Raw genomic sequence first — 13,347 nt, forward strand, 5'->3', positions numbered from 1 at the left:
TTCGTATTTTTAGTAGAAACAGGGTCTCACCATATTGGCCAGGCTGATCTTGAATTCCTGACCTCAGGTGATCCAAACACCTCGGCCTCCCAAAGTGCTGGGATTACAGGCATGAGCCACAGTGCCTGGCCTATTATTACTATTATATTATTATTATAGTACTTACAATAAGTTACTTAAAGAGAAAAAGCCAATATATATTTGTACACCATTGAACACAAAAATAAAGATTCAACTTTTCCAAGATATGAAGACTATCGGTGAAAGGGTACTTGAAAATATTTTGGCATGCAATATCCCACCCCAAACCACAGAAAATATCATATTTATTCTATTATTATTCAATGCACATATTAACAGGCTATTCACTATTAAAAGAAGGATCATTAAATAAAAAGATTAAAAGCCCACAAATAGAGCACCCCTTGGTTAGTGTTAATTGACTATAAACACAATTTTCTTTTCTTACAAGTCTTGCTATGATTTATAAGCACCGAATGTTAGCAGAGAGAATAAATTGTGCTAGAGCAATGAATCCTAGGAATTAGAAGACCTAGGATCTATTTTTGACTCTGCTACTTAATAACTATATGACTTTGGGCAATTCAATATTTCTGAGCATGGTTTTTTACCTGTATAATGGGAATAGTGTTATCTGCCCTAACCTCCCTCACAGGAATGTTTTAAAGATCAGATTCAAATTTTAAAATACTGGCCTAATGTCTGCCATGTGCAAGGTGCTACAGGAAACACAAAGATGAGCAAGACTCAACTCTGTCCTTAAGATGCTTACAATAAAAGTACATTATATGATATAAATTGTGGCATGCCATATAAATAGAAAACATTATCATCATCTCCTAATGAAACTTCCAAAGCATTTGATGCTTTGAAATTCAGAAAGCTAAATATTGGCTTCTGTTTGTTTAAATTGTTTCTAAATCACAGACAGCAAATTAACTCAAGACAATACTTAGAGCAGAGTCTGGCCACAAAATTAGATAAATAAATTAGAATTCCCACCTAAGACAATTCAGGGTTTGAGTAAAGACATTTTATATGTGTGTTTGATATAGAGGGACCAATAACAAGAGCTCTCAGAAAAATATTTCATTGAAATATGACATTTCAGCCTGAGTAATTAGCATGGAAAACTTTGGATCATATCATAGCAAAACTTTTAAGACTCTATTTTAAAAGGTAACATTTTAATGAGCTATATGCCAAGTCAATTTTTTTTTTGTATGAGGCTCACAATCCATTATTTTTCAACTATTTAACAAAGTTAAACTGAAAAAGGAAACAAAATAAAAACCTAAAATATTGTCCATAAGTAGTAATTACTAAAGGCATATTGATGAATTGATTGGTATATTTTAAATTCAGTTTCCACTTCAGGTTGTAGTCTTCAACTATTGCAAAGCAGAAAACATCACAGAGACCAACTTCCAACAACTATGCAATTTAGAGCACATTTGGTAAATAAGAAATTGTTAAACTTCTTTTAAAGGAATGTGGCTACTATTCTTTTTCTTTTTTGAATATATTATAGTAATTCAGAAGAAAGAAATCTCCTAGCTAACAGTAGAGTTTAGCAGTAATCAAAGCAGCAAAATTCTATGTAGGTCAGATAAGGTGGGACTCAACATTACTTCAAAGTACCTCCCTAGTCTTTGCTTTATCTTAGTGACAGTTAAATAGAATGCACTGTCTTACTCTTTTCGATGATATAATTTAAGAAGAACACAAGAAGCAATCTGGTTGATGGAGATGTTGATGGAGCTTTTGAGGTAACAGAAAACAAGAAAGTGGATGCAGTGAACAGTCTGCTCCCTGTAGAACAGACACCTAATTGATCACTGAGGAGCCTTAAGTCAGAGTCCCAGTTATGCCAGTAACTAACAGTATTACCTTGAGCAAGTTTCTTAACCTCTTAAGCCTCAATTTTTTCCTATGTGACAAAGACTCCTTGACCAAACTTTAGACAGGTTCCTCTGAGCCCTCCTCTCAATTAGGCCTCATCCTTGGGCCTACTTTTTGGCCTTCCAAATCCAGTTACATCAATAATACTGCTAAATCGGTTTAAAGACAGTCCCTTCACCCTTGATATCTGATCAAGTTCCTCATCTCCCACCTTTGATGTCTAAATCCTTGGCCTGTTTCTGGCAAAAATCTTGTTGAGCCAGTTTAATAAGAACTCACTCCTCTCTACCCTTGATGCCTCCTCTTAATAATTTTCTATTACTGGCCCTCTCACTCTGCTCCTTGGCTATAAATAATCACTTTTCTTTGTTGTATTTGAAGTTGAGCTCAGTCTCTCTCCTACTGCAATAGTTTCTACTCTACTGCAATAGTCCTGAATAAAATCTGACTTGTGGATAATTTCTCCTTGACATAGGTAAACTTAGGTCCCTTCTAGATCTGACATTCTATGGTTCTATGAAATAATGAGTTTGCAGTGGAGTAAGAAACTAGAGAATCAATTCAGGTAGAAACAAATGGCTTCCCAAAAACAATCTTGAAAAATTGTGTATTTTAATTGTATAAGATGAAAAAATGTCCTGCCATTCTCAATAGCCAGACATCATGGGGTATACTATTATCTCTTTTAATTCTTTCTTACAAATTTGAAAAGGACTATTTATTTTGAATAACAATAAATACATTCAAATATTTGTGGCTCGTTTTACTGCTAATTAGGTAAACAAACATGTTTCACCAGGAATCAGCAATTTTCCATTGGGTAGCTCTTGGTAGTTGTTCTTTGGTGTGTACTGTTTACATATGTATAATGAAAATAAGATTAAGAACCTTGTAATCTGTGCTGGTTGCATTGTTTTTTTTTGTTTTTTTTTTTGAGACAGAGTCTCGCTCTGTCACCCAGGCTGGTGTGCAGTGGCGAGATCTTGGCTCACTGCAAGCTCCGCCTCCCAGGTTCACGTCATTCTCCTGCCTCAGCCTCCCAAGTAGCTGGGACTACAGGTGCCCGCCACCACGCCCGGCTAATTTTTTTTTTGTACTTTTAGTAGAGACGGGGTTTCACCATGTTAGCCAGGATGGTCTCGATTTCCTGACCCCGTGATCCGCCCATCTCGGCTTCCCAAAGTGCTGGGATTGCAGGCGTGAGCCACCGCGCCTGGCCTGCACTGATTTTTTTTTTCTCTGTGCCTATTAGTCCCTTTTTTTCTTTTTTTTTTTTTTTAGATGGAGTCTTGCCCAGGCTGGAGTACAGTGGTGTGATCTCAGCTCACTGCAACCTCTACCTCCAAGGTTCAAGCCATTCTCCTTTCTCAGCCTCCCCAGTAGCTGGGACTACAGGTGCATGCCAACACGTCTGGCTAATTTTTATATTTTTAGTAGAGACGGAGTTTCACTATATTGGTCAGGCTGGTCTTGAACTCCTGATCTGAGGTGATCCGCTCGCCTCGGCCTCCCAAAGTGCTGGGATTACAGGCATGAGCCATGGTGCCTGGCCCTATTAGCCCATTTTTAACAGCAGTAGAATTGAGAACTTTGTAACAACCCAAAATGTGAAGGTGGGATAGTTTGAAAACCTGCAAAAGATATGGCAAGTTAAGAATTACATATTTTCAGGATCTGATAATACATATTATTGTTTAAAAAAAGAATGTCCTTTTGAAGGATAGTTCAATTCGTTTGCATTAACTGATATAAATTAAACATAAGAAACAGACTCCAAAGAAAGGTAAAATATATAAGGCTGTTTTGGGTACTACAGATTTTCAACTGAAAATGACACAAATACATGAATTTTTAAATGTTAAATTAGTTTTCCTAGTTAGGTAATTTTGGGTCTTTCCAATAGACAGAAACACTAGGTTCTACAAGTTCCTGAACACTTAAAGAGATAAGCCACTATGTAAGAATTGAATTGGCACATATGCTCTTAAAATACATTCAAACACTTGAAAACATTAGGTACAGAGGTGTGTGTGTGTATATATATATATATATATATATAAAGTTTCAAACTTCATGCAGTTACTACTTTGGAGTTAAGGAGCTAACCTGTAGGACCTGGATAGGGATCAAAGTTCACCAAGGCCCAATGTCATCATTAACAAAAAGGAAAAATATCAAAACTGTTAGAAATATCAAGAAACTAAAAAGCATTACACTAAATACTTTCAAGTTAAAATTTATTTCAATAAAAGAATACTCTGAAAGTTCATATCCATGCATCTGTATATAAACCAAATTATCACCACTTACTGACAAAACTGAAATGAAAACAGCACACTGTGGCATATTTTTAAAGGCCAAAAGTCATTGCTATCATAATCATTACTATGAGCTCAGACTAAGAACAATCAATTCTAGGAGCAATGGGGTTTACAACTCAGTTTTAATTTATAATTAAATTGAGAAGTCACAAACACTCATCAGGTATGCATTCTTCTAACTACTTTTGTTATTATTTCTTTAAAAATGTAATTTGTAAGGCATCTTTGTGACTAATGACTTCATACCAACAAATTTCAAAGTAATGTTCAACAGTGAGCTCATTACTCATTCATTACTAGTAAAAATGAATAACCACAGTGAAGATTAAAATATAAAAAAGGTAATAGTTTGGTTTATTTTAATTACTGCATGCAAAACCAAGCAAGATACTTGCTTCAGTTCTTTACATCACATGCAAGAGAGTTAACATGGCTGAGGAGATTTTCACTGGTTTTCTTCAATAGTATACAAACATAAAACCTTAAATAATACTTTCCATCAGATTATATCAGATCAGATAAAATTTGGTTTTGAAAATGATCCTCTGAACACAGTATGTTATCCCATTTAATTTATGTGTTTTGAACATCTTATTAAAATGAACTCCAATCACTTTACATTTTACTGTAATATAAATAAAATTTTCATTTTGAAATGCACTTATATAATGTCAGAGATTTTCAAAGAATAAAAGGACATTTACTTCCAAGTTTTCAGTGACCAGAAATATAAAATTTGAATATCAAGTCTCAAAATCTGCTCATAACCTATCACCAGTGACTAGGCTCAGCGACATTAATAAAGGATGAAAACGAGCATTTCCAAAATTAGTAAAATGAAATGACACAGCACAGATACAAAATGAAAAGGTGAACGTTGGATGCAAAACTGAGCAGAGAACACAAGACAAATGAGGTATAGACATGAAGTTGGTATGAAGAGATCACTAGTCAATTTGATCATGCTGTGATGTTGGAGATAAATTTGATTGCCTAGTTCCTACGGAAGATAATTTTTTTTAATTGTGCCTGGTGAGATTTGCTGATCATATGACAGAACCATAGCAATACTTTTGGTATGGACCACAAGCATCTATTGAGTGATCGCTAAAATGATTTCTGTGATGACATGCTGAGAAGCTCACATTTAAAAATGCAGATGGCATTTTGCTGACAGGTTAATAGTATAGTTTTACCTTTTAGTAACAAGACTAATAAAACCACCATTTCCTTTATTCCTCCAAGTTGTTTTACTTCCTCTATATAAATGATAAAATGCATTACTAAAGCAAATTATTAGAACCATGGAAATAGATGGAGTTAGCTATGAACCAAGCTATTTACTTGTAAGAAGTTATTATATTACAAATTTTAGTCTTTTTTTTAACATCCTACAAAGCACCAGAAAAATTCTAAAGTCTTGAAGACTGAATAACCTGCCAGCAAAATGAAATACATGGACTAATAAATAGACCATTCCCCTACCACTCATGGACATACCTGGTCTCCCAGGAGGACCTTGGGGCCCGGGGTTGCCTTTAGGTCCTTCCAGAGCTGGACCCGGAGAACCAGGAGGGCCTGGGGGACCCTGCACACCAGGGAAACCATGAAAGCCTGGTTCGCCCTTTGGACCTGGAAGGCCAGGATTTCCTGGAATTCCAGGTAATCCTCCATCACCCTTTTGGCCTATAAAAGTAAAGTATAATTAGAGGATACATTAAATAATACTGAGTTACAGGCTTGCCTATAAGGTTAGCTATTCACACATATTAAGACAATTAATGGAATTCACAAGAGTCATTTCCATCTCCTACCAAATCCCAAATCTACCCAGAAAACCATCCTTCCTATTAAATATATGTATTTGTTAGCAGAAGTATTTATTAGAGTATATATACAAATATAGAAATAATAGCTTTCATCCTAAAAGGCATCTTTTGTGTTAAGACAGAGCAATGATCACATCACCAATAGCTGTGAGGAAAAAAAGTATAAAGTATCTTCAAAAATAGTTTCAAGATGGCTGGAGGAAATTTCTAAAACAAATATTTTGAGTCTAATTTTGAGACTAATGAAAGATATGGCTCTTCAATGGTTGTTATGTGTCCCTGAAGACCATTCTACCCAATATTTATAATCACCATCTAGCAAAATTGTTCTCAACATTTTTTCTCCACCTCTGACACTTTTAAGAGCAATATGAGAGTGGTACATTAAAGTAATAATTGCCATGTTGGTATCATGGGCAGCATATCTATCTGACTTTCTAGGAGATATGTGCATGGTTTGAGAAAAGTCTCCATAAAACGGCCAGTGGCATTTCAGAACATAAACATACGTATCTGTATGTACATTCAGTCCTCCTACTATTTGGTGCTTACAGTAAGAGTAAGCACAAAAGAGGGAGCAAATATGCAAAACATATATTAAGACTGAAATTTCAAGAAATATTTTTATTATTGACGTATATTTCTACAGACTTTTCTTATCTTCCTGCAATTTTGCCTTCTTTCTTTATCATTTCCTCAGCATTTATTTATGAATTTAATGAAGAGATATCTACATGTAAATTTCCTTAAGGATACATTTTTATTTAACACAACTCCTTAAACTAAGTTGCTAAATAATAAACGTTTTAACGTTAACACTAGCTTTGAGTTTTCTGGGTTCTTACATGCATTTTATGATAGTAAATGGTGGAGATGGAAAAATAGATGTATTTGGAAATATTCTCATTTTCTTATAGATTGATACAGCATGTTTTATTAAGGTTTACCAGAAAGTCCTGGAAGTCCAGGGGGTCCTGGGTTTCCAAAGCCTGGTTGACCTGTCAGAGTACAAAACAAAACAAAACAAAAATCTCAAGTGGATAATAAAAACTGAAACAAGGCCACATTATTTTTAGATCATTGAGGTTTTCATTAAGTGCAGCAATGTATATTATATGAAACAGGCAGAAGATTTATTTCCAACACAGAACTATAATTCTAACATGATAAAACTATCTAAACATATATTCTATTTGTGATGAATGTTAAATATATCTATAGGCTTACAAGAAAAAAAATATAGATAAAATATAGATTGCGTAGTAAACTATAGAGAAATTTGCAAAAGCTAGGCAACTTCTTTTTGATATGAAAAATTAGACACGAAAAGATATGGAGTTTTTCATAGGAAGGAGGCAACTTGATCAAGATACATGAGCTAATATTCTCAGGATGAAGAGGAAGATGGTAACTAGGAAAAGGGGAAAGTGCGTAGTAGCTTAGTAAGAAAGAAGATACAGTTTCACTGTGGGTAATAAAAAGGCAAGTTAAATTCAACACGGAGAAAATTAGAAAGACAGGAAAAATGAAAAAATACAGCACCTGGTTCACCCTTCTGTCCAGCTGGTCCAGGAATACCATCTTGACCGGGTTTGCCTTTTTCGCCTGGAGGCCCTGGTTGCCCAGGACGACCTCCACCACCTAAAAAATTGAGTACAGCAGGTTACACCCAGTTTTCCAATTTCCAACTCCCTTTTACTTCCATATGCTCCCTTCTTTATCCAAAAGAAACAGGGTGCTTTTGAGACACTCCTTTGGATCACAAAATGTTATAAAAATATGAAGGAGGATAATGAAAATAAGGAATAGTCACTCAGCATCTAAAACCTTTCAGTTATTCATTTTAATACGGTTTCAGAATATCTAAGAGAGTAAGGTGCAAAGGGTGGTGGGGTGAATTACAGGCCTCATATGGGGCCAAGAGAAGTTATTTACTTTAGAAATCAATAAACAAACTTACTACAGCCTGCCATTCTAAAAAAATCAAAGCTTCTATTCTAGGACACTTGAATTAACTCTCCCTGGAAAAAGTGGGCCTACAAAATAAGGTCACATAAAGATAATTTTAAGTCCTTTTTTTGAGGGTCTTGCTTTGTCACCCAGGCTGGAGTGCAATGGCGTGATCTCGGCTCACTGCAACCTCCACCCCTTGGGTTCAAGCACTTCTCGTGCCTCAACCTCCCGAGTAGCTGGGATTACAGGAGGTCCCCCCCACCACAACATAGCAGGCTAATATTTTGTATTTTTAATAGAGATGGGATATCACCATGTTGACCAAGCTAGTCTCGAACTCCTGACCACAAGTGATCCTCCCACCTCGGCCTCCCAAAATGTTGGGATTACAGGTGTGAGCCACCGTGCCCAGCCAATTTTAACTACTTTTTATTAAAAGTTATTCATTCTGTACCTAACACGCAGTGTTAAGTGAATGAACACCATATTTCCTTGTGTTGAAAATGTTCACAGCTAAACAGGATTTGACTTTCCCAAACTGAATATGATATGCATTAGTTTTTTATAAAACAGCAAACTCTTATTTTTCATGCTTACCTACAGGACCAGTTTCTCCTGGAAGGCCAGGGTTCCCAGGAGGGCCACTAATACCTTTTGGTCCAGGAGGGCCTGGGGTTCCTAGAATAAAGAGCTCAATTTAAAAATGAAAGAAAACCTGCATTGCTTTAAAAGCTACAATTCAAACTTACAATTTATAGTGCTAGCACAGAAACAGTGCAGAACAAAAAGAAACCCAAAAGATGCTGGTGTTTGCTGGCTATTTTTAATAATAATTTTATGTTTTTAATTCATTTGTCCTGAAGTTGGCATTATTATATATTTATAAACATAAAAATAACTACCACCATATTATACTGGTAGAATTTGTAGGACTCCATTATATGAACATACCATAATTTAAAAAATCTATTCCTCTTGCTGGTCTTTTGGTTTATTGACAGGTTTTAGTTATTACAATATCCATTTTTCTATTTATAAAAACCTGTTTTATTTCCAGCTTTTATCTATTATAAATAAAGCTGCTATGAGTATTTCTGCACAGGTCTTTTTGTAGACCACTGCCTTAATTTATCTTAGGTGTATAACAAGAAGTGGAATTGCTGGATCAAAGAGTAGCTATATGTTGTGCTTTATTTAAAAACTGCCAAACCATTTCACACTCAGAACAATGTGTGGAAATTCCAGTTGTTCCAGATCCTTGCACAATCTTTGTGATGATATCAGTTGCTGTAATAATAGACATTCTGGTAGGTACATAGAGCTACCTCATTGTGGTTTTAATTTGCATTTCTCTGAAGGCTAATGACACCGATCACCTTTTCATGTGATTACTGGCCACTTGTATATCTTCTTTTGTGAAATATTTGTTCAAAGTTTTCTCCATTTTTCAAAATTGGATAATAGGTCTTGTTATTATTGAGTTATTGAAGTTTTTTACATATCCTAGATATCAGTAATTTGTCAGGTATGTTTTGCAGATATTTTCTCCTTGTCTGTGGCTTTCCTATTCATTTTCCTAGCGGTGTCTTCTGATAAAAAGAGTTTAAAAATTTAAATCTAATCTATCAATTTTTTTCTTTTACAGGTACTGCTTTTCGTATCCTAAGAAAATCTGCTTATGCCAAGTCATGGAAATATCTATCTAAGTTTTCCTCTAAAAGCTTTATGGTTTTAGCTTTTATGTTCAGGCTAAGATCCAATTAAAAACCATTTTTTTCTGTTCATGTAATGTATGAATTAAGTTTCGCTTTTTCCCCATATGAATATCTAGATGTTTCAAGGCCATTTGTTGAAAAGAATTTGCTTTCTCTAAAAAGTTTATTTGATACCTTTATCAAAAGTCGATTTACTGTATATTAGTCTTTTTTATCCTCCATATTCTGTTTCATTGCTCTATTTCTCAATCCTTATCAAGTACCACACATTCTTTTTTTGTTTTGTTTCGTTTTTGTGATAGAGTCTCGCTCTGTCGCCCAGGCTGGATTACAGTGGCGCGTTCTCGGCTCACTGCAACCCCCCGGGTTCAAGCAATTCTCTTGCCTCAGCCTCCCAAGTAGCTGGGATTACAGGTGCACGCCACCATGCCCAGCTAATTTCTGTATTTTTAGTAGAGACAGAGTTTCACCATATTGGCCAGGCCAGTCTCGAACTTCTGACCTCGTGATCTGTCCGACTCAGCCTCACAAAGTGCTGGGATTACAGGCGTGAGCCACTGAGCCCAGCCTTGTTTTTAATATTCTTTTGCATATTCTATGTCCCTTTCATTTCCATACACATTTTAGAAACCATTTGTCAACTGTTACCAAATAAAGGTTGTTGGGTTATTAACTGGAATCACTTTGAATCCACGAATGACTTTAGAGGCAAGTGGCATCTTTTTTTGTTGTTTTAAGTTCTGGGGTACATGTGCAGGATGTGCAGGTTTGTTACACAGGTAAACGTGTGTCATGGTGGTTTGCTGTACGTATCAAACCATCACCTAAGAATTAAGCCCAGCATGCCTTAGCTATTTTTACTGACGTTCTCCCTCCCACTGACCCACACACCCTGCTCCACAGGCCACACTGTGTTTTGTTCCCCTTCCTGTGTCCATGTGTTCTCATTGTTCAGCTCCCACATATCAGTGAGAACATGCAGTGTTTGGTTTTCTGTTCCTGAATTAGTTTACTAAGGATAATGGCTTCCTAACAATTTTGATCTTCCATTCCATAAGTATGATCTATCTCTTCATTTATTTTGGTATTTAAAAGTTTATCATAGGAGGTTTTATAGTTTTCAGTGAATATACCAAGAAAATATTTTCTTAAATTTATCCCTAAACACTTCTGAGGCAAGCTAAGATAGAATAAGTCCACTACAGCCTTTTTTTCCTCACTGATTATAATTAAAAACTTGACAGAATACAAAAGGGAACTATTCAAAGACCCTAAAATAAATACTAACGAGCATATTGAGGAGGGAAGTAAAAACTTAAATAATGACCAAAAGGGTAGTGCATTAGTTTTCTCTTGCTATGTAACAAATTAACCCAAAGTTAATGACTTAAAACAATACCCATTTATTATCTCACCATTTCTGTAGGTAATATTCTGGACACAGCTGAGCAGGATTCTCTCCTTAGCAATATTACTATGTCTATGACATCACTAGGTGATAAAAGCCTTGTAGTATAGTTTGAAGTCAGGTAGCGTGATGCTTCCAGCTTTGTTCTTTTTGCTTAGGATTGTCTTGGCTATGCAGGCTCTTTATTGGTTCCATATGAAATTTAAACTAGTTTTCTCTAATTCTGTGAAGAAAGTTGGTGGTAGCTTGATGGGAATAGCATTGAATCTATAAATTACTTTGGGCAGTATGGCCATTTTCATGATATTGATTCTTTCTACCCATGAGCATGGAATGTTTTTCCACTTGTTTGTGTCCTCTCTTATCTCCTTGAGGAGTAGTTTGTAGTTCCCTTTGAAGAGGTCCTTCACATCCCTTGTAAGTTGTATTCCTAGGTATTTTATTCTCTTTGTAGCAATTGTGAATGGGAGTTCACTCATAATTTGGCTCTCTATTATTGGTGTATAGGAATGCTTGTGATTTTTGCACATTGATTTTGTATCCCAAGACTTTGCTGAAGTTGTTTATCAGCTTAAGGAGATTGGTTTTTGACTAAATAACCAGGGGCCAGAAATCTTGGGGTGGAGATCGTAGAATTCTGTCTACTATGTAACTCAACAACAAATGCAAGCACAATGGAAATGTTTTCTAATGAATGACAGCTAAGACAATTTGTTGCCAACAGACTTCACTATAAGAAATACTAAATGAAATTTTTTTAAAGGAAATTACCCCAGAAAAACCACACATTATGAATAAAGCCCATATGCCAAGTCCAAGGGATATATGTAAGACAAAGGGCATTGGAAGTAGCCTTGCTATAACAGAATCTAAAACTCCATCACTGCAGGATCAAGTTGATACCAGGAATTGAACTGCCAGGTAGAACAATATTCAGTATTCTTCAAGAAATTTAATAGAATCCAGAATCTTTATACTATACTATCCACATCATTCAGTATACAATAAAAATTAGCAGATTGTAGGAAGTTTGAATATGTGGTACTTATTCAAGAAAAACAAAACTACCAATAGAAATAGACACATGGATATCTGAAAATTTGGACTAGGCTGAAAAGATCTTTAAAACAGCTATAATAAATATGTTAAATAATCTATAGGCAAAAATGTATATAATGAGTAAAAAATAGGGAATTTCCAGAAAAATATGATAACTCTTAAAAGAACCAAATGGAAATTAAAAATTTTGTCGCGATTAACAGACTATTGAACACATGAAAAATCAGTAAATTTGAAGGTAATGAATAAAAACCATCCAAATTAAACCTCAGAGAGAATAAAAATGGAAAATATAGCTAGACCCTCAGTGACCTGTGATACAGTATCAAGTGATCTAATATGCATTCCAAAAGAAGAGGAGAAAATATGACTGAAGAAATACAGTTATGTGTCACTTAACTGGAGTATGTTTTAAGAAATGAGTTGTTGGGCGATTTTGTCATCATGTGAACATATAAAGTATATTTACACAAACTTAGATGGTATGACCTACTACACATCTAGGTCGTATAGTAGAGCCTATTGCTCCCGGGCTACAAACCTATATAGCATGTAACTGTACTGCATCCTGTAGGCAATTATAACACAATGGTAAGTATTTGTATATCTAAACCTAGAAACGGTACAGTAAAAATACATTATAAATGTGATACAATGTTACCATGGCTATGATATCACTAGGTGATAGGAAATTTTCAGTTCCATGACAATCATATGGGACCACCACCATATACGTAGTTTGTTGTTGACCAAAATGTTCCTATGTGACACATGACTATATACGAGGAAACGATAGCTGAGATTTTCCAAAGTTATTAAAAAATAACAACCCTACAGATTCAGGAATATCAATAGAGGGCAAAATAAATACAACCATAACTAACCACAACAAAAATAAACTATCGAAAACCAACTACAGAGAGAAAATCTCAAATATATCCAGAGAAAAGCCAGACATAATATAAAGGAGCAAAACATTAAAAATAATTGATGTGTTATTATCAGGAAAAATGGAGACCAAAAGATAGTGGAAGAAACATTTAAAGTGCTGAAGGCAACAAATATCAAAAATGGGTTTCTATATCCAGTGAAAAATTTATTTAAAATGAAACTAAAACAAACATATTTGCAGATAAATT

The 13,347-nt window shown here is 35.1% G+C and overlaps 1 protein-coding gene across 6 annotated transcripts in view; it reads right to left on the reverse strand.

Annotated features, from left to right (window-relative positions):
• COL4A5 (collagen type IV alpha 5 chain) overlaps positions 1 to 13,347 on the reverse strand; it is a 280,778-nt gene that overhangs the window by 31,543 nt on the left and 235,888 nt on the right. For 4 of the 6 annotated variants that reach the window (XR_012091918.1, XM_073013468.1, XM_007992530.3 and 1 more), the window contains exons 39-42: positions 8,624 to 8,704; positions 7,616 to 7,714; positions 7,021 to 7,071; positions 5,745 to 5,930 (exon numbers count right to left, since the gene is read on the reverse strand). Coding sequence is in view for 5 of the 6 variants with exons in the window: in XM_073013468.1 (XP_072869569.1) it covers positions 5,745 to 5,930; positions 7,021 to 7,071; positions 7,616 to 7,714; positions 8,624 to 8,704 (417 nt within the window). In the remaining variant the exon portion in view is untranslated. Of the gene's footprint in view, positions 1 to 2,833; positions 3,555 to 3,579; positions 4,039 to 5,744; positions 5,931 to 7,020; positions 7,072 to 7,615; positions 7,715 to 8,623; positions 8,705 to 13,347 lie in introns of those variants that run through there. The other 2 variants (XM_073013469.1, XM_073013470.1) reach the window with 2 other exon arrangements.

This window comes from Chlorocebus sabaeus, chromosome X (assembly GCF_047675955.1).
Source record: "Chlorocebus sabaeus isolate Y175 chromosome X, mChlSab1.0.hap1, whole genome shotgun sequence".
NCBI lineage: Eukaryota > Metazoa > Chordata > Mammalia > Primates > Cercopithecidae > Chlorocebus > Chlorocebus sabaeus.